The sequence below is a fragment of the Vanellus vanellus genome (genome assembly GCF_965231255.1).
Source record: "Vanellus vanellus genome assembly, chromosome: 5".
NCBI lineage: Eukaryota > Metazoa > Chordata > Aves > Charadriiformes > Charadriidae > Vanellus > Vanellus vanellus.
Window position 1 is genome coordinate 70,435,133 of NC_138910.1, and position 21,316 is coordinate 70,456,448.

At 56.1% G+C, this 21,316-nt stretch overlaps 2 protein-coding genes across 3 annotated transcripts in view; one reads left to right on the plus strand and one right to left on the minus strand.

Moving 5' to 3' along the window:
* The window catches only part of RPS8 (ribosomal protein S8), a 530,873-nt gene that overhangs the window by 109,287 nt on the left and 400,270 nt on the right, over positions 1 to 21,316 (plus strand). The window lies entirely within an intron of this gene.
* The window catches only part of ERI3 (ERI1 exoribonuclease family member 3), a 137,821-nt gene that overhangs the window by 20,712 nt on the left and 95,793 nt on the right, over positions 1 to 21,316 (minus strand). For both annotated transcript variants that reach the window (XM_082484114.1, XM_082484115.1), the window contains exon 7: positions 18,866 to 18,965. In XM_082484114.1, coding sequence (XP_082340240.1) covers positions 18,866 to 18,965 — 100 coding nt within the window. The remainder of the gene's footprint in view (positions 1 to 18,865; positions 18,966 to 21,316) is intronic.

Sequence of the window (21,316 nt, forward strand, 5' to 3'; positions counted from 1 at the left end):
CCAGCCTGAACCGTTAATACATTGCCATCAACAAGAATGAAAAATATGTCGCTATTTCCCTTGAATTCCAGCTACTTGTTTTTGGTTTGGGGTTTGTTTTTTTTTTTTTTTTTTTTTGTTGTGCGCACCCAGATGTTTTGGAACAAAGCCTTGAAGTCTGTCGGGAAGGTGATTTTTGGGGCCAGGGAGCGTTTTGGATTTCCCAAGCGGAATCTCGCCAACTTTGAGCAAAGCCAGCCCTGCCCTCGGCCCCGGGTGGCCACACGTGCACTGACACCCAGCCCCGAGCCGGTCCCCTGCTCCCAGCTGCTGCACCCCCCTGGCACCCGCCCAGGCACCTGCATGGGGAGCGGGGACACGGCTCTCCGGGCGCTCGATGACTTCCTCAGGAAGCGCGAAGGAGGAAACTCCTTCATTGAAATGCCTGCGCCAACAAGAGCTGGAGTTGGGGGGGTGGGGGACAGGCGAAGCAGGAGGAAACGGTGGCAGGGGGAGCTGAGACGATACCAGAGAAATGGGGGAAGGGACCCGGACAAGGAAACGAGGACAAAGAACTGGGACCAGGATGGGGAGGGAGACTGAGCCTGGCAAGATGCACAGAGAAGGAATGAGGGAGTGAGATTCAATCCAACCCCAAACCACCTAGGTCTCCTGTTGCCATCCGCAGCCTCCAGCTCCTCCAGCCCTTGCCTACTGGCAACGTCCTTGGCCCCGTGTCTTTGTCCCAGGCCCCGGCCATGGTCTCAGTTTGCCTGGGCCAACTGCAGCATTCACATCTCCCCAGAGCATCACCGGGGTCTGCTGGGGGGTCCTAACCTGGAGAGCTAGAGCCCTCCCCCAGCCTCCCCTCAGCTCGCTGCAGTTAATTGGGGCACCGCTTTAATCTCTACCTGCCATTGATTTCAATTCAGCTCCAATTTTCTTCTTTGACCTTCTCTCCTCCAGACCCCGCTCGCAAACAGAACACAAATCCTCAAACATCCCCTTCATTTTTCCCTGCGATATTCCAGTGTGCCCCAGTCCCAGGTTGGGGAAGGTGATGACCGATGCCTGTTTGAGCCTCAATGCTCATGCACAGGGACAGACACGCTGCTGCCCGCACAGACACCCTGCCCTGGGCACGCTCACCCTGGCTCCGGCCGGGATAGGGAAGCGGCGATGCTCTGATGCCATCCAAACCACAAGAGAAAAGCATGATAAAGAGACTTCCCGACGGTTTTCTCCAGGACAGTTGCCTTTTTTCTAGGAGCCTGTGGGTCCAAGAGGGCATGTGGGAGTGTTCCTGACTGTTCCCAGGTCTCAGCTGCAGTGTTGGCATCCAGCACCCATCCCGCTGGAAGGTTCTTCTTCTGCCCGCTTGAAAACTGGTCCCTCCATGCCGAGTCCCAGCCCTGTGTGGGCTGTGATGCTCCGAAGGCAAGTGGAAAGGGATGAGCTGGCCATCAGCTAGGGGAAGATCTCTCCTTTGCTGTGTCCCTGAGGTCATGGACTGGGCACAGAGACTGGGAGCGCCTGTCCCAGCCCCCTGATGCCCCTGATGCTCTGTGCCGTGATCTGGAAGGGGAGCCAACCACTCGGAAGCGGTTAAAATCAGGTTGCAGTGTGCTGGTGCAGACAAGCAGGGGAGAAGAGGGCCCTAAACAGTGCCTGGGAGATGTCCCCTGGTGAGAGGCACTGCCAGCAGCGAGGGGAAGGGGGGAGGGGCTGTCAGGGGGCCACAGGACGGGAAAGGCATCGTCCCTTAATACCCATCCTTTCCTGGCACCTGGAAACGGGTGGGGAACCTCTGCCAAGGCTCCTTTCTCAAAAAAGCCTGGATGCCGGAATTTCAGCCCTCCCAGGGCCCTTCTTTTCCTGGCAGCAATTCACTATGTAAAAGAGGCTGGATATTTATAATTATGCTCAAAGTGGCCACTTTGAAAATCTATATGTCTCTAGGCTCCCTGTACATCATAATGTCAAGTCTGTGAATGGAGGCATCCATCAGAGGCCTCACATCACAGACCTCGGAGCTGTGATAAACACTCGGGAAATGCTTGCTGAACCCCATGTCCCACCGCTGCCTTCTGGGGAAGAGACTTGGTCTTTGGGGGGTGTCCCCACGGAGACTCCTCCAGGAGGGATGCCACTGGGCGATCACGAGACGGGGATGGGAGCAGGGTCTGGGTTCCTCCAGCCAGAGCCTTCCCTGCTGACCCTCGCCGTCCTCCAGGAAGGGGGGTTTTACCTCCAGGTGGGACCATCTAAGCCATCACCCTGTTTCCACACCATGGGCACGCTGTGGGCACAACATCTGCGAAAAGGCAGCCCTCACCCCTCCATCTCTGAGAAAGCACCAGCACCAAGGGGGTGGTGAGCTACAGGGACAGGACGCGCCCCTCAAACATCACCTCCACTCTCAGTCATTAAATCCCAATCCCTTGGCCTTGCCAGCCCCGGCATCTCCTGAGTTTGATGGAGAAAGACTAGCTCAGCATCAGAGGAACAGGCTCAGCACCCCATTCCCAGCAGGGAAACCGAGGCAGGGAGCCGAAGTCTCTTCTCCAGAGGACCGCAAATGTCAGAACTGACCCTGAAGCGATGCTCCAGCCCGCTGCCCCACCGTGCTTACAGGGAGTTGCTCCTGCACCTCTCCCCGTGTGGGGACACAAAAGCCCTGGCTTTGCGTCACCTCCTTGAGAAGTGGGGCAGGCGCCCTGCCGGCGAGACGCCTGTGGGAGACCGGGAACGCCGCTCGCTGCCGACAGCGCAGCGAGAGGACGCACAGCCTTCGCTAACGCTTTGCCCAGGCTGTTCTTAAAAATTTATTACTCTGTTGCAACATGAAAAATAAGACAGAGAAGTAATCATTAGTATAACTATAACTCCCCGTGCAATAGTCCCACTTGTAAATTGAGATTTATGATTGCAGCTGCCGATATTTTAGAGGCCGGTGCAGGCAGCGGTGGCAGTACAGCCCAGCTACGCGCTGCCCCGCCGCAGTTACAGTTTATCACAATCTGCAGAGATTATTGCAATGAATAATACACAACAGGCTGGCAGTGAAGAACTATTCCCGATCAAACGCTTCTGTAAACAACTGAATAAATAATATTGCTCAGCCCCTCTTTAGAGCCCTCGGAGGCCCAGGGAAATCTCTCATTACTCAGCAGGAGAGGCAGCGGGGGGCTCGGAGAATGCCACGAAGGAGGGACGCGGTGACTCTGGGCGGGCACTGGGCATCCCGGGCACTGGCACATCCCATGCCATTTTTTTTTTGGCAGAAAAGGAGGCTGAGACACAGGAAAGAGCCGCTCACGGTCCCGCAGCTCCATGTGCAGGGCTGTCACTGCTAGGAACAACCTGCTTGGACAGACAGACAGATGCAAGCTCAGACAGACAGATATTGCTGCCCTCTCATCTGCTTGGCAAGGCTTTTGCTCACTCCTGATATTACTGGGGCCCCGCGGGTGGGTTGGCAGCAGATAAAGTTTGGAAGCAGCCTGGTCCGCAGGCAGCCGGCCCCCATCCGCGGCAGGGATGGGGTGGTTGGGGCCGAGCCCCCCCTGCAGTGGGGCTCCACATGCTCCCTCAAATGTCAGTAAGTAACGCAATGTGATCAGGGTTGTGCGCCAGCAGCTCTAGAAAGGGCATTTCTCACACGGCTCGGAAGGACAAAGTTCAGCTCCGCGACATCCCAGGTTCCCCCGCTGCCGTGAGCTCCGGCTCGGCCATCACCCCGTGCTGCCGTGGGCATCGGGGCTGCAGAGACCCTCGCCCAGAGGGTGAGCAGGGGGGATTCACCCCTTCCCCAGCACCCATCACGCAGAGGTACTTTATTTACTCTCCAAACATCTATGCTCAAAATACAGTGAGCGGAGGAGGGACCTGAAAGGAGCTAAAGGAGGGTTATAACCACCTCGGGCTATAAATTCTCCGTTTCAGAGCCCTCGCACCACGCTTCCCGTGGGGTGGGTGCCCACGTGCCTCTGCCCAGACACCCCCGGGCAGGGAGCATCCCCCCGGCACCCGGGTCCTGCCTGCTCTGGGACCAGCTCCCAGGGTTGTTCCCTGCTCTCTGCAGGCTCTGCCCACGGCCGGGTCCTGGGGAAGGGCGAGAGAAGCAAAGCAGGAAAGTTTGCATCCCTGCGTCGGCTGGTCTACGGCATCTGTATGTGTGCAGGAATCGGCTCCAATTAATCCCCCCTCAGCTTGGCCCGCCCGCTTCATTACCTCCCCTTGATGAGAACCATCAGTGGGGCCTGTATGATTTTGCTAATTAGCCTCACTTCGTTTATCATTTCCATTTTCTCCCAGAGACGCTCGGCTTGCTGGGCGACAGCTTCATCTCCCGCTGAAACAATGCGGCCCCTTCTGTGCCTGTCTCACTTAGCGCTGTCACCGCAGCCATTATGAAATTGGGGTTTCATTTACACACTAATTAAACATTACAGCTTGTTCACAATTACAACATGGGGATGAGGAGGTAACTAATTACTTAAGAAATGAGCTAACATTTATCTCCGATTCCTCCCCCCCCCCAGCCCACCGCCCTCCTCTCCAATCAAGATTAGAAATTGTTGTTCGACGGCGGCAGCCCAGTGGGCCGCTGCCCACCTCCATGCGTGCCGCGTCCCCTTCGGGGGCCATACCGGGACCCCCAGCCAGGGGACAATCCATCAACCCCTAATTGCAGCCGGGATGACGGGGGGCCGTGGCGCTGTGCCAAACGGGCCGCACGGGGACGAGCGGCGATGCTAGGATGAATCCGTCCTGGTGAGCCCTGCCTGCCGATGTGGCATCCTGGGGACAGCCCGGCCACGGTGTGGCAGGGACTGAGGTGCTCCCTGGGCATCACGGCTCCCTGAACCTACTGGGCTTTTGCCCGTCGGGTTAAGGCCTGGCTCTGCACAGAGGCCGGGAACGCTGGCGTGCTCTCCCCAGCCTTGCTGATGGGCAACTCATCCTGCAAAGACGTTTTCTTCAGGGAGGAATTAACATTTAAAACTGAGGACCGTTAGAGTAAATAAAGCAGGCTGTCACTTGGATGGAAAGGCAACACCAAGGGTGGGCTTGGGACACCAATGTGACCGGGGAGACGGGCCGGTGGGAGCAGGCAAGGAGAGGAAGGGGCAGGCACCCCTTCATTCATCCCTTGGGGTGGGGTGTCCGGCACGGGCAGGCTGGCACCCCCTGTCTGGCCTGGGCAAGGTTGGGCGATGCTGTCGAACGAGCAACAGCCTCCTTGCACGGGCAGCACGGGGCTGCCATGTCCCGCTGTCACCGGCGAGGGGTCCTCGGCTCGCTGCAGCGCGGGCGGCCGGCGGAGGGTGCGGGCAGGCTGCACCCAGAGCCGCAGGTGGGGGAGAGGAGAGTGGAGAACGGTGACAGCAACAAGGATTGCCTTGGGATGGACGAGAGGATGTATGGTCGACTGCAAGGCACCAAGCCGGCTGGTGGGGGAGAGAGGCTGGGGATGCTCATGCGGTGCCTGGACACTGGTGCGGTGCCCGGACACTGGTGCGGTGCCCGGATGCTCCTGCAGGCTCTGGGAAAAGGCAGAGCCACTGCAGGACTTTTGAAACACAAGAGACTCCCCCCATAAACAGCCCTACACACTGGAAATGCTCTCAGAAAAAATACCTAGTTCAGCACCAGGCAATTAAGGTTCTTTTGCAACTCTTAACCCGCGATTTTGAGACAAAGAATTGGGCCTTGGCATAATTTGAACTGCTAATTGCTTTCCTGGTCCGCAGTTAGAGAATGGAGCCAAAGCGCATGCACAGAAAAATCACCTTTCCTGTCTGGGAGAAAATTCTGAGTCGCTCTCCAGGGGGAAGGGGATGCTCTCTTCTTCCCTCCGAGCAGCTTAAAAAATAATGATCAGGAAACAGTTAAGCAAAAGGGGGGTGAACCGATGGTTTTAAAAAAAAAAAAAAAACCTCACACCACTTTATAATAATAGTAACAACTCATTCCCATAGTTTTTATCCTTCCTGTCTTTAGCCCACAAAAAAAAAAAAAAAAAAAAAAAAAAAAGAAACCCTGAGCTAAACTACTGACACTGGCTGGGAGCTTAGAACTGCCGCATCAAACAGAGCCCTTGAATCTCCTGAACATAATTGTGCTGCCCTCTAACCTCAACCTTCAATCAGTGCAGTGTAACTATCTCATTTTAGCCTACAGGACACACCCCTCTGCTAACTAGCAGCCATATTCTTCTCATTAGGAGACTGCTCTGGACGGGAGCGTGGAGGCAAAGCCGTTGTCTCTCTTTTTCTCTCCCTCTCTGCCTCTCTCGGCTGTTATACGTGTACTTCTGGAGGGGGAGAGCACTAGCAGAAGGCTTTGTGGGTGCTGAAGATGGCCCGGCTGCCAAGCTCCGAGTCCCCTGGGCATGCAAATACAGCCGAAATGCTGGTTCTCAGTTGGAAACACACAGGACACGAGGGGGCTCCTGGCCTTGGCCACCCTTGGCCACGGGGTGACCGGCCCCAGGATGCTACAGCTAACGGCTGGAGCCAGCTTCCCAGTAAGATGCTGCCGCTGTGCCCGCCACAGGGCAAGGGGACGGGGTCCCGCCTGCCGCAGAGCCCCCGGGGAAGGGTCCCGAGGTGGCAGCGGGGCCAGGCTGAGGGGTGGCGGCGGGTAGGGGGACACGTGTGCCTCGGTAGGCACAGCAGTAGTGGCAGCAGGGTGCTGGCTGCCGAGGGGCTGGCAGGAGAGCAAGGGGCAACGCAGGGCTGGGGCGCAGAGGCAGCGCCTCCGGTTGGGCACTCGCAACCTTGGCACGTTATGGGCCTACATGTAATTAAGAGCGAGGCTAATTACAGCAGGAAAACTTACCCAGGGCTGCCGGGTGCTCTCCATCACTGGGGCGTTTTGCATCATGTCACTGGGTGGGTTTTTTTCCCATGGTTAAAGATCAGCTCGGCATCGCGGGGGGATGAGGCAGGACACTCCTGTAGCCCACCCCCAGCCCCGCTGAGCCCACTGTCATCTCTGGGCCACCACCTGGCCAAAAACTGATAGGAACTCTCGAGTCCCCGCTTCCAAGCTGATGTAGGACCGGTGAGGATTCTCAGGGACAGGCAGGAACACTGCCATCGCCTGCCGCAGGGCTCTGCCGCAGGACCGGGAACAAGCCGGAGCTCGGGTGGTTAATGGCACAGTCGGGATCAGCCCGGGCAGTGGAAGCTGCGGCTTTGGGAAGAACCTCACACTATGGAGGATGAAGAGGAGAGCAGAACCCCTCTGATCCCGCTGCAGTCCCACAAAGCGAGCGAGGCCATGCTGGGAAAGGGCAGCAGTTTGGGTGGCGCAGCCCTCCTCCCCTGCCAGAGCCCTTTGCCCTGGGATTTCTACATGTTGGCAACTCGGGAGAGGGGGAATCACACTGATTTGTGTAAGGACCGGGAAAACCAGCACCGAACAGATTTTTGATGCCTCGGTGCCCATCTTCCCCACCCAGCAGCATCTCCCCCATCCAGGTGTTGTCCCTGCTGAGTTATACCGGCTATTAACACAGTCCAAGTTCGTTATCTTAAACAGGCCACTCAGGACACGGGGCAGCGATCCTTAAACCAATTAATGCGATCCTTTGATTCCAGGGGAGAATGAAGAGGGGACTGTCAGCGCAGCGGCAAGACAGGAGTTACGGGTCAGAGCCTAACGGCACAGAGGTGCCCGTTAGCTCTTAACAAGAGGTGGGGGCCGGCAGGCAGCTGCCAGACCTGGCTCCTGTCACAGCCCTTCTCCGCAGCCTCAGCCCTGGCCCAGCGCCGCTTCCCGGGCACCGGGGAGAGCGAAGGAAAGAAGCACTGCGGTGCCTAACGTGGCTCCAGATGCCAAAAAAAGTCTCTCGCCCCGTGCCTGGGTCAGGGCTGCCAGGAAGAGGAGAGCAGTGATGGTACCACGTCACAGCACTCATCCTGGCACGGAGGGAGCTTCCCTCTGCCGCGGCGGGGACGGCCACGGCGCTGGCGGTGCTCGGCCGGAGGACCCCGGGCACCCCGGGGTGCCAGGGGCAGCAGCACGCCACGGCCCAAAACTTTCTTCTCTTTTCTTTCTTTGCTTGGCCGTTTTTTTAAAGCAGAAGTTCTCTCTTAGCGAAGTCTTTCGGGGGAGGTGGAGAGAGAGAGTAGGAAGCCAAAGAGAATCGTCTCGCTAGTCAAAGCCTTTAACAACTATTTTTAATATCAGGCAGAGGAGCAGGATTTTGAAATGAAACAGCCGGTGCCTCTTTGATGGGTGAGCTACAGATCTTGAAACAAGGTCCATTCCCTCCTCCTTCACTAACTAACAGCCATATTTCTCTCATTAAAGACAATCTGGCCGTATTTTCAAACTTCTTAACAAGGCGATCACCGTAATTTGAGATTTCTATTATCCATGCTCCTATTACAGCAGTCTTTTAAGCAGCTGGCTTTTTTTTTTTTTTGCTTTCTTTCCCCGACTTTGTCTCTCCCCTCAAACTGCCATCAGTGGTAATGACGTGCAGGAAACAAGAGCGCCAAGAACCATCGTTTTTTTTTTTCCCCTTTCTTTTGGGTACTAGGTTGTGTGGGGGTAGCAATAAGGAACAGAATAAAAAGCGAAATGAAGTTTGGTTATCTCTTATCTGGAGTTTGGTTTTTAATCCGCCCAGGAGCGCAAACGAAGCCAATGCAGTATCTTATCTCCCCCACCGATCACAGCCTCCCCCCCCCACCCCGAAGACCCCCAGTTCTCTCCCCTTCCCAAAGGCGCCCGGCCACGGCCCCCTCCCTGCCCCATTAGTCCTTCGCTGGGCTCTGCCAGATGGATGTAATTTGCATAATATCACCGGCGGAGGCTGGCAGATCAACCGGGGTCAGGCTCTGACATCTCCAGCACAGTCTATCTCCAAGTGCTAATTTGGACTGCATTGATCTCTCTTTCTGATTTCTTTGTCATTTACGTCTGCAACGGTTTGACAGGAGATACAGAGACAGACAAGGGGGGAAAAGAAGGGGAGGGGGGGGGAAGAAGAGGAGAGAAACAAAGATTGTAGTTACAGATGTCTTTAAGGGAAAAAACAGATTAATCCAAGGACTCCTCTGAGGGTCGCAGCTTTGAAACATCCTAATTATCCTATTCTTATGAATTCCTGTACAGACTTAGAGGGGGGTCTTGTCAGGGAACTCAGGGGAATGGAAACTTGTTAAATTGCGGTGGAGTCTCTCCGGCTGGCTGCTGCCCCTTCCCCTCCCGCACCTCGCAATCGTTTCTTATCAGGCGAAGCGGGGCAGCTTTAAAGCCGGCGTCCCTCGCTGCCGCAGCCTTCCCTCCGTACCTCTGCCACCACCTCTCGTTAAAGACAGATCTTTGGTAAAACTTGGGCAGGAGTCTCTCCTTCTCACAGAGGGGGACCGTGGTGCTCACAGCCACCAGCCCCACGCTGCCCAAGGAGGCCCGAGCCGGGACAACACGGATCCCCGGCCCCTGGGAACACGGGCTAAACCGAGAGGGACTGCAGCATCCCCGAGACCTGCCGGGATGTAGGTGCAGAAGGGCAGGTTTGGGGACACATTGCTGTTGCAGGACAGCGTGATGTTAAAAGACACCTTCCACCGGAGTCCGCTGCAAAGCAGGGCAGGCAATCCGTGCTCTTAATTGAGAGGTTTATGTTCATTAACAGGAAACTCTTCCCCTCCCCGCAGGTAAGGGGACACGCGCTACCATTCAGCCTCGTCTGGGACGCATCGCAGAGACATCAAGGCACCAAAAGAATCCACGGAGAAATCAAAATGTCACTCGGTGTTTTACGTCGCTACTTTCAACAGAAAAAAGCTCTCTAGAAAGTTAACGATCTTCCAAGACCTTGCACCTAACGCGTGTCTCGCTGTGTCGGAGGATGCATCCCGGTGCGTGGGAAGTGCTGCTTGTTAGAAGGGCTGGAGAACAAGTGGCAGCAAACATGTTTTACCCACCCAACACAACACGGGACAGGGGTTGGTCAGTGCAAGGGTGGTTGTTCCAGCGGTGTCTGGGGGATATTTTGCAAGGCTCAGCGGCAGGACTGGACAAATAGCCAACAGTGGGATGGGTCGGAGGCAGCACAAGGGTCTCTCTGGTACAGGTCAGTTCACGTCTGCACGCTCCTGGGTTTGGGACTGGCTGATTGGTAAGACAGAGCACACATAATACGAACCACCAGCCTCTCCCCGTGTTCCCAGTATGCCGACAACATTTTAGATTGATACAAAAAACATATTTAAGAAGTTTCTCATCTGTCACTGGGGAAAGGAATTGGGCCAGGTGTTGGGCTGCGGATCACAACTGGCTTGGGAGGGAGGGAGAGAGAGAGAGAGGGAGAGAGAGAGCAGGTCTGCTCTTCTTGCCAAGGGAGACAGTCCGCACCGCTGGTGGGACGAGACTGGGGAAAGCCTAAAACCAGAAGCCAGAGGAAGTGGGGGTACAGCAGCAGTCATGCAAAAGGGCGGCTCAAGGATGACGGCAGCACTGTCCTGCTGGGGGTCAGTCTGGGGCTTGAGACGAACCCGCCCCGGTCTGCAGCTGGGTCTCCCAGGCATCGCACCACGGCGAGCAGCAGATAATCCACAAATCCCTCTTAAATCTTCACAGCCTGACACCGGTGCTGCAAATGTAACTGCTTCCAGCCAGAAGAGAGGGGCTTGCGCCTATCTTCGGCACATCCCAAGCGAGCGGGCACTGCCGCTGCCCACCCCGGGGCTGGGAGGAGCGCACGGCAGGACCCCGACTTTTCTCCGGCAGCCGAAGCCCCGCAGCCCATTTTGCCCTCTCCTTCGAAGGATGCTCTCTCTGGGGACCAGGGGCCATCAGGCAAGGGGCAAGGTGCGATGAACCCATCACATCCCCTCCCCTGGCAAGCAGCGGGGTCGGGCAGGCGACCAACTTTCGGCAGGGTAGGATGGAGGGGTGAGTGCAGTCAACACAAACACTCAATCATCCTTCCTTTCTTTCTTCTGTGCCTCCTTTGTTAACTGCAGGAAACAGCTGAAAGACCTTGAGTTTCCCATTGTAGCGTGTATGGGAACAGAGCTGCAGTGATCAGAACATACCCCCCGCTGCTCCCAGGGAAAAAGGGAGAGCAGAATCCTTTCTAAAAAGGGTTTACGATTAGAAGAGTGTTCTGTCACTCTGGCGCGCAGTAATCCACTGCGCCACCAAGTCCCTTCAGAGAGATGTCGAAAACTTAAATGACTGAAAGCAAAAGAGCCCCGGCTCAGGTTCCCAGGCAGCCAGACATCCTAATTATCTTTAGATCCACTCCCACACGGAGGGGAGAGAGCACACAAGAGTAAAAAAAAAAAAAAAAAAAAAAGGAAAAGAAAAGAAAAAGAAAGAAGGGAAAAAAAAAGACTGTCACATTGCTTTTTTCTTTTTTTAAAAGCTTGTCTCCGCGCACTGCTTTTCCAGCTGTGACACCTCTCACGGTAGTTAATTAGAATCATGTCACCGCGTTAATGTGCTCTGACTGGACTCTGACAGACGCGTGTCCTCTAACCGGCCGCCCTGGCCGGCCCTCCCTCCCCACACCTCCTTGGGATGTGGGGACCGGTGCTCGCGGCGGGACCCCCCATCGCCCGCCTGCCGCCCTGTCCCCATGGTCCGGCGGGCGCCCCGATAGCGGCTGGGCTGGTCCCCGCACCCTGTCTCCTGGGTGCCGGGACGTGCTGCCTGGCCGCAACACCCGGCATGCAGCCGCTCCACCTGTTCCGGATCTGCCTGACCTTTACGAGCGCTAATTCAAAATGACACTGCTCATTTGATGACATTTCTGTTGATTTTTACTTAAGTCTCTTTTAATTATTTAACTCAGTCTTTCCCCTCCTGCCTTGGGCTGGGGCCGCTGTGGGCAGGGCAGTGGCCCCAAGGTAGCCCAGTGCCCCGCTCCGCGGCAGAGAGTCCTGTGCTCGGCTCTCGCTCTCGGCATCCCCTGGCAAAAAGATGGTGTGGTTCAAACGGCACTGTCCCCGGGCACGTCACCAGCTGTGTGCCACCACAAAGAGCCGAAGAACAAGGTTTGCCTGCTCTGGGGGAACATGGGGTTCTCCAAGGATTCTCCTTTCCTGTGGAAGGGACGGGGAGGATGGGACCAGCTCTGCCAGCCGGGGCCACGTTGGCTGGAATGGAAAGTGGTTAAAAAAAAATGGAGGGGAGTTTCACAAAATGCTCTCCCTATCCCCTTGTTCCCCCTGCCCCATCGCAGAGGAGGCAGGTGGGCACCAAGGGTGACCGGGGATCCTGCATACGCTGGGGAGCTGCAGGCTTCCCTGCACCCCCAGGTGAGCCGGGAAAACAAAAGAGGGGAATGGAAAGCAGGGAAGAATGAGAGGAAGCTGAAATAAAGCCAGCAAGCTGCCAGGACCCTAAGCCCCCAGCACCCTGCAGGGGGAGGCGAAGCCTCATCAGCCCCCCCTGAGCTCCCGGGGGGAGAGCCGGCGCTGACAGCCAAAGGCACCCATGACGGCGGGTGGCCTGCCGTCTGCCACCGCACTTAGCGAGCGTGGCCCTCGCCACCCTCTCCTTCGATGTCAGCGCAGAGAGCAGCCCGGCGCCGCCGGGACACGAGCAGGCAGAGGGATGCGGGGACACGGATGGCTCTGCCGGGCTGGAGGCACCCCCGGCAGGCGCTGGCCCCACTCCCCGCGGCGGTGGCAGCTCGCGGTAGTTAATTAGAATCGTGTCACTAAGTAAATGCGCTCTGACTGGACTCTGACAGACGCTCACCTATGACACCGGGGGCCAGGAGACAATCCACATCAAACTACTGCAGTGTGACCCTTTTAACACAAAGAGTAAACTCACTGCACATCGAGTTGAAGCTCATTAAAACTGTCTACTCTGCGAGCATCCCATTAACCTCACTGTTAAAAACACGCAATTCCTCTTCTTCTTTCCGAGGCCTAATTAATGCTCTGGATCAGGAACAATATCACACCCTAACCTTCCGAGATTTCCAATCAGTAAATGAAAAGAGAGAGCCGGAGCCGGGAAGGCATGGTGGCTTGCTGGGTCGCCCACCGCATGGGCTGCTGACCTGGCCAGGCAGGTAGGCCTCGTCCATTCAGAAGGGTAGAGATCCCCATGGAATGTGCACGGCACAGCCCCGGCCGGGTGGACCATGGGCACAGGGAAGACGGTGAAGCCCCGTGCGGAGGCTCACAGCTCACGGGATTACGCCAGCTGATGTAAAACAGCCCAGCGAGGGCACCGTGTCAAGACAGACGCTACTATGGGACCAGAACTCCTGGGATGGGTACTGCGGGTTCGTTAGCAAGAGACACTGCAGCCTGGCTACCCTCTTTCTCAAAAAAAATAAACCAACCCCCCCAAAAAAACTCCAAACCAGGCATTTAGAACTAAATCTAAAATCACAATAATCTGCATGCTAAAGTCAAAACATTAAAGAATCAATTAAATTCAATTAGATTAAAAAAAACCAAACAGTAGCAAGGGGTAACACGTTTTAAAGACCGTCAATGCACTGGAGGTGGGAGCAGAGATGACAAATGAGAAACAAACTTTCCCAGCAGCAGCAGCTACTTCTGCAGATTGGGAAACTTGTTCCTTTTTTCAGTGTATTTTCAGTTCAATAACCGGCTCATTCAGAGCAGAGAAACAACAAAGGACTCACAAAAAAAAAAAAAAAAATAAAGGTGTGCCTTTTATCTTTTCCATAATCAGGGAAACAAACAAACCAACAAACTAACCTGGGAGAGGATAAGATGTGCTTATTCTAAAATCTTGAAAAGGTGGTTTCCAGAAACACTCCTTCAACTCACCAATCACGTCTCACTTTGGTTTCATGCACCAGGTGTTTTTAACTAAAAACGCATTCTGAAATTTACTCTCCCTTCTGTATTGAGTATATGCAAGGGAAACAGGATTTTACTAGTAAAAACAATTCTAATTACTGCTGGGGTACTTTAGCATGGCATTCCAATTTTCACCCAAAAGCATCACAACTCAAATCACGAGTAATAATTTAATCACCACCTCCTTAACAACAAATAGCAATTTGCTGGTTTTCTAATGTAGCAAATATCTAAAACCTAAGACTAACAGCTTACTACATTACATAACTGATCAAAATAAATGTAGCAAATACCAGGCATTTGGTGAAGAAAAGAATAAGCAGATTTAATAACTGGGCAGTGGTAGGGAAAGCTGCACTTGGGAGGTGCTGATCAGTAAAACTTGACCTTTTTTAGGGAAACAGGAAAAAAAAAAAAAGGAAATGCAAACCCAGAAAAAAAATCAATTACTGAATCCAGGTGACCTGCTGCCTGATTTAAATCACAACTAAAGCCTGGGATTTCAATCTTTCTGATTTATATCAGTCTCTGAAACTCAGTGGAGAGACCCCAACGCAAGCACACGGCTCCACTGGTGTGGTGCCTGTCCGTGCTGGTCTTTGCGTGGAAGTGCCCAGACCCCCATATTACAAGCTCCAGCTCTTTTTTGGCAAGCAGTGCCTCGAACACATGTTTTAAGAACCGCAACGTGCACATGTCTGTAACATGAGTAACTTCTTGGCAGGACTCAACTTCATTTTGTTGAGGGCCAAGAAAACACCAGACAAAAAGTTCCTCACCCCAAGATCCTACTGCCCACACCAGAGCTGATGCACATTTAATCCATGTTTGAGGAGAGACAGAAGCTGCAGAAAAAAAGTCCTCTCTGGTCCTCGTGGCCACGTTCAGCCCAGAGGGAATCCTTAGAGCTGAAATACCAACCCAAGGAAAGGCATGAAAGAACGGGTTTCACTCCTCTTTTGCTCCTTTCCCATCTCCCAAGGATTTTGTCCATCCTCACTCTCTGGAGCAGGACTTTCCTACCTCCTTATTCTGCCCAGCACTTCTCAGTAAGTTGAAATATTGACATATCCCCCCCCGTTCCTTTAGCTTTTCCCTCCCAAGAAAATAACTGCACCAGACCTGCATCATCACACCCCAGGGCAGCCGTATTTGCTGTGTATGCAAATACCCTTTAGTGTATTTGGTGACAAAACCCACTTTTCTAACCCCTTGACAAGATTAGCAGCTGGCTTGCTCGCGAGTAGAAACCAGATAAAAGCTTGAACATGAGCTCCGTTCAGCAACTCGCTGTATGTGTCCCAAGGGATGCGGTCTGAGACTCCAGTGCGCTCCACCACGAGCCCCTCCTGCCTGCATGCACCAGCCACCAAAGGTGAGGTTGCCATCCAGAATGTTGCCTTGGCCCTGCAGGGCGCTGAGCGCCCCGAACTCCCTGGATTTTGAAGAAGACGAAGGAGAGGAGAAAAAGCACGGAGCAGGACTGGTCCCAGAGCATGCCAAGAGCAGAGGTTTGGAGCAGGTATCTGCTGAGCCAGTGAATCAGAGTGATTTGAAAACAAAGCAATACACAACCGATCAGGCGAGACAGCAAAATTCCTTGCAAATCGTTTGCAAAAACAAGCGGCCATCCACTGCAATTTTTCTGTCAGATTTGAAGGGAAACATCCACGCTGCGCATCCCTGCATAAGCGAGCTGGGGCTTCACAGGACTGCCTGCATCCCCCCCGGACCGCTCCCCACGCTGCCAGGAAAGGGGCCGTGCGGAGGCTCTCTGGCACGGCACAGTGTTCGTGAAACCGCTGTGGCTGGCGAGCACGTTGCCTCGCTGCTGCCTCCTCAGCCCTCTTTGGTTTGCAGACTTCTGAGCATCAGCAACCCATGAAGACCATGAAAATCAGAGGCTGACCCTCGTGACACCCGCCTAGGGCAGCCCTGGGGACCCCTCTCTCAGCTCCCCAGTGTTCCTCAACCTTGCTGCACCCCAGGACCGGCCATGATGTTCAGAGGGCTGGAGCACCTCTCCTATGAGGACAGCCTGAGAGAGTTGGGGTTGTTCAGCCTGGAGAAGAGAAGACTCCAGGGAGAACTTATAGTGGCCTTCCAGTACCTAAAGGGGGCCTACAGGAGAGCTGGGGAAGGACTTTTTACAAGGGCATGTGGCGATAGGACGAGGGGGAATGCCTTCAAACTGGAAGAGGGTAGAATTAGATTAGATATTAGGAAGAAATTTTTCACTTTGAGCATGGTAAGGCACTGGCACAGGTTGCCCAGGGAAGTTGTGGAAGCTCCATCCCTGGAGGTGTTTAAGGCCAGGCTGGATGGGACTTTGAGCAACCTGGTCTAGTGGGAGGTGTCCCTGCCCATGGCAGGGGGGTTGGAACCCAATGATCTTCAAGGTCCCTTCCAACCCAAAACATTCTATGATTCTATGAAAGAGAAAAAAGGCTCTAGATGAAATGGGAGCAACCCCAGAGCCACAGCCAGCTTCCGTCTTACCGCGGGCAGGCAGTGCACTTTGCCAATCTCCACTCTCTTCTCCAGCAGCAGTCCTTGAGAAGGGGTCATTTATTTGGCCGAGTGGGCAGGGTCGTGTCAGGAGCCCGGCTCCTTTCAGCCAGGGAGGGAAAGGGAGGGCAGCCCGGGCCAGGGAAAGGGATGACTCCTACCAGCACCGAAGTGAGAGCAGTGGAGAGCATGAAGGAGGGTGGTGAGGTCTGCTCAGGTCACAGGGCGACTGTCAGCAATTGGGATGGCCGTGTGCACTCCCAGTGGCTGATACGGAGGACTCGGCTGTGGAAGACCAACGCGTGCTCGAGGACGAGGCAGCAAAGCCAGCCCCAAGGACGCCAGCCCAGCCTGCCTCTGCAGTGAGCGACCCCTCCTCGGCCCTTGGCCGGGGCACCTCTTGGGCTGTCACTACAGCCAACGCTTGATCCATGACAAGGACCTGAAAAGCCAGCAGGCGGGGAAATGAAGTGGCCAGAAGTCCCGGAGGCTGGTGCCTTGACAAAATGCCAGGCAAGGCATGTGTCCAGACACCACCATCGCCACAAGCCTTCTCCCAGGAGGGATGTCGGGTTACCAAGCCCTAAAGCCAGCAGCCCTGACACCGTGGGCAGCAGCTGCGCCTGGGGCTCCCAAACTGGCCAGGAGGAGAAGCCATTCAATGAGCCGTGCCTCCAGCTCACTCCCGGGGGCTCAGCCTGCGGTAAAGCCAGCAGGCACGGGGTGCCAGCGGCTGCCGCCTCTGCCGGCAGAGGATCGCAGACGCCCGGGGCAGAGCTGCTCTGGACCCAGCCCAAATGGAGCAGCCAGCACGCTGCAACGCACAGGGCACGTGCGCACAGTTGGCGGTGTCAGGGAGATGGAGACCATCACACTGCTGGCCTGGCGTCCCTCACAGCACCCACGTAACCCCCTTGCCAACAGTGTGTGAAAGGCAGGTTTGCCACTGGGACGGAGCTTGGCTGCTGGGTCTTGACATGCTGCTTCTCTGTGGGAAATCCACCCGTGGCTCACCCTGTCCCAGGGAGAGCCGGGAGTGCTCCCCCACGGAGCGAGTTTGGCAGAAATGAAGAAGCAAAACGTTCTTAAAGGACTGGAGCGGGGAGGGACATGAACAGCATCTCTCTGAACTGCATCAGGCAGAGACACCTGTGCAAGACAACAGCACTGATATAAACACGGGCAGAAACCATCGGCAGACAGATGATACTCCAGAGCTGGGGACGCTTTGTCAGAGTAAGAGATGACAGCAACAGAGAGCCCTTGCCATAAATAAAATGAGGAAAGGCGAGATACAAACCAACCCTGCATCCCCCAGGAGACCCTAGGAAAAGCCCAAGCCCCCAGAGCAGGACACGCACACAACTCCTGCAATTCCTGCTCCCTCCCCGTGATCCCCCCAACATGGCACACAAACAAGGGAAATCTGCTCCCAGGCAAGGAAGCAAATTTTAATGCTACCTCCGTCAATAATGCAACCAGATCCATAGTTCAAAAGGAGCTTGCTAATTAAAAGCTGGTGAGCTTTAAATAATTCATCTCCTTAACTTGGATTGATTGGAGAGTTTAATGGTTAGAGTCTTGAAACAATATTAAACAGCCTCCTCAAGGCCCAGGTAGCAGGTGACTTTTCCAAGTAAATCTTACCTCCTTGCAAACTTTAATGCTCACAAGTCACCATGGACGAAGGGCCGGGAGGCGCAGGGAAAACCTCACCACTGGTCTCCAAGAGGTGATCCAACGCCCCGCAGAGAAGCAAGACAGGCAAGAGCGATGCAGCCCTGAGTTACAGCCCTGCTTACAGCCCAGTAAACGTGAGCTCCTGCCCGTACCGCAGCTGGCTGCTGCCTCAGCTCGGCGCCCCCAGCGTTAAGCAGCAGGCAGATATATGGCCTCAGGGTCCCCGGCCAGGTCTCCCTCCTCATATCACTTTGATCCCTGGTGCAGAGGAGCTAGGGGAAACATGGAGCTCTGCCGCTGTGCATGGTAGTCTCAGTTGTTGGAGCAGGCTGCGGGACCATGAAACTCATCACACGTGTGAGCAAATGGGATGATGATCCAGTTTTCCAGCTGGGGCCATGCATCTTCACTCTGCAGTGTGTTTCCAGCCAGCTCCTGAGGTTGCACTGCCTGGCAGAGCCTCCCTTCCAAGGACAGATGCAGCATCCAGAGCAGCTGGAGGACTGGCCCAGCAGGGAGAGCATCCCGCCCAGCTCGGGGACCCCTGCCCGGCGCTCCAGGCACGGCGTGAGCCCTGGTGCTGCCTACATCCACCCCCAGCCCGAGCAATGCCAGAGTGGCTGAGGAGGGGAGCATCCCTCTGGCCAGAGGGACAGGCAGGTGTGTTTGCCACACTGGGATGTGCCAAGGACCAGGAGCTTAACCTGCGTGCCAGTCCTAACACATCTTCCTCCCTTCCACCAGCCGGGCACCTTGCAGCCCTTTGGCTGGCTCTCAGCACCCCAGCCTGGACCAGCTCTCGGAGCCGAGGCACATCCCGCGCACCCGGAGCAGCAGCCGCGGGGACGGGAAGAGCACGAGGCAGCAGCACTCACCTATCCCGCTGTGAGGCCTCCCTATGTGCTGTAGGTTCAGTCCTTTGTTCATGTCTAAGAGCCCGTTCTTTGGCCAACTCCCCATGGCAAAGCTGTACGCCTGGAAGAGAGAAGCAGAGGGTGAGACCGGTGCACGGCGCAGACATGTTTTGTACTCGCCCAGGCCTGGCTGCTCCAGAGGCCGGCATGGGTCTGTGTTGGCTCTGTTCAGTGTGGATGCACGCATCGCCCTCACAGCAGCTCTCCTGGTGCCACCTGCACCAAGCACCCTCACACTGGCCTGTCCCACCTGATGCTCCTCAGAGAAGAGGTGTCCAGGTACTGTCCTTGTATGGGTGACAACTGTGATGAGATTTGCGGGGCGCTGTGCCGGATTGGCATCACTCAAGGCCACCTTCACCACACTGAAGCGAGCTGGGGGCTGTGAGCTCGTCCCGCCTGTCCCTGGGTTGATCCAACATCATTCCCACCATTCCCTGCCTCATCAAGGATGGGGTTGGCAGCAGGAGGCAGGGAGGTCTGCAAAGGGGTGCTCATGCCCAGGGTGGCCTGGCCAGCAATCCCCTTCCCCTCCGGCAAGGCCAGCCCTCCCAGGCGCCCCTCTCCTTCCCACTCCCAGACCTCAGTGGCCCTGGGACTCTCCATCACTGGGAGCCAGCACTGTTCACCCCACTGCACAGAGCCCACAGCCTGGCCGGAGGGAGCCTGCTCCATCCCCGTGGCGTCCCCTGGCAGGGCTCCCAGCAGGAGCGAGGCAGGCAGGAGCCCGAGCAGCACAAAAACCCACCGGACAACGCAAACGTGAAAGCAGCCAGGCCTCCGTGTCACAGGCACGGCTGTAATTACAGCCTGACAGCCACGTATCTTCTTCATCTTGAGGAATTAAGCTCAGCGCTGCATTGTGAGCGGTAAGAAGGGCGCGTGGGCTTAGCGTCGCTCACGCCGGCGCTATCTCTGCTGCCGTGAGGGCCATTGTCCCCAGATGAGATCAGGTCAATCCAGCAGCCCCCTATCTCCCTCCTGCAGCGGGGATCATCGCTAACCGCGGCCACGGCGCACACCCTCCACGGGCTGCGAACGCCGGGGGAGATGCTCTCTGCAGTGGGAATGGGGCTGAACTGGGGGAGCGGAGCTGAGCGGTCCCCATGGCAGGCTGGACTTCCCCCCACCAGCCCACCGCCCACCTGCCTGCCACGGGGACCTTCTGCCAGTCCTTCTGGCCCCGCGACCTGCTGCTCTGCCCAGCGTAGGCAGGACCGGCCCCTGCGCAGCCCCCGCCACCGGCAGCCCCCCGGGAGCTACGGGGCTTGGGGGAGTTAATTTATTACTGGCCTACGTAACCATTCATGCCGCTTTGTTACTCCTGCCTTAGCAAAACAGAGGGCTCCACAGATAATTAATAGACAGCATTGCTAATCCTGTTGGGAGATGATTAGCAATTAAAACTCCTAATTAAGTCTATGCATAATTCACTGAAATTACACTTTGTGTACACAACGGGGAGGTTTCCTTTGCCTTCAACAAACACGCCCTGGTATCTTCATCACCGTGGCCGGGATTGCAGGATGGCCGGCCGCGGGGCAGGGAGGAACCGAGGGGGTCGGGGCGCAGGCTGGGACCCCATCACCCACCTGCCAGGTGGCCCTGGGTGATGGCGGCAGTGGCTCCGTGTGTGGCTCCCTCTCCTGGGCTCCGATCCAAAGAGCAAGCCCAGGCACAGCGCAGGAAGGTCCCCGCGCTCAGCACCAGCAGATCCAGGCCTGGGGTCACCAGCAGCGGGGGGCATCCCAGGGGAAGGGGTGTCCCCGCACGCTTTGGAGGGAGAATGCATGGGACAGGAAGGCAGCAGGGCTGTCCCTGCACAGGGACAAGGGCAGCTCTGAGCTACAGTATCACAGGCTGCCTTCACAGCCCAGACACATCCCTCGGACCCCGGCCAGGAGACAAGGGAGGGAGCACAGCGGGAGGCTGGCAGGATCCCAGGAAAGCCATGGGGACAGCTCTGGGAAGCTCCTGCCGGCTGGATGCTCGTGCCAACCCCAGCCTGCCTGCCCCAGCCCCGCAGCAGCAGCATCAGCAGGGAGCCGGTGGCGCGTGCCCCGGCCCCGGGACCAGCACCGGTCCCATCTTCGCATCGCGTTTTGCTTTTCTAATCAAGGTCATTCGGTACAGCAGCAATACCTGAGCAAACTAGCTAAGCAGCCGGGGTGGAAGTTGGCCTGACCACTGAAGGTCAAGTGTGCACTTATGCATATTCAAAGCTGCCTGCAGGATCGATCGGGTTTTAATTGTTTTTCCTGGGGTTTTGGAAGGAAGTGCCAGGGGCATTGATCAGTCCCAGACGAGGCCGCTCACGCTTCGGGGCTGGCAGGGACTGTCGCTCTGCTGCAGGCAGAGGGAGATGTGGGCAGAGATGAAGGCAGACCAGGGGAGAGGGCAGCCAGCCCCGGC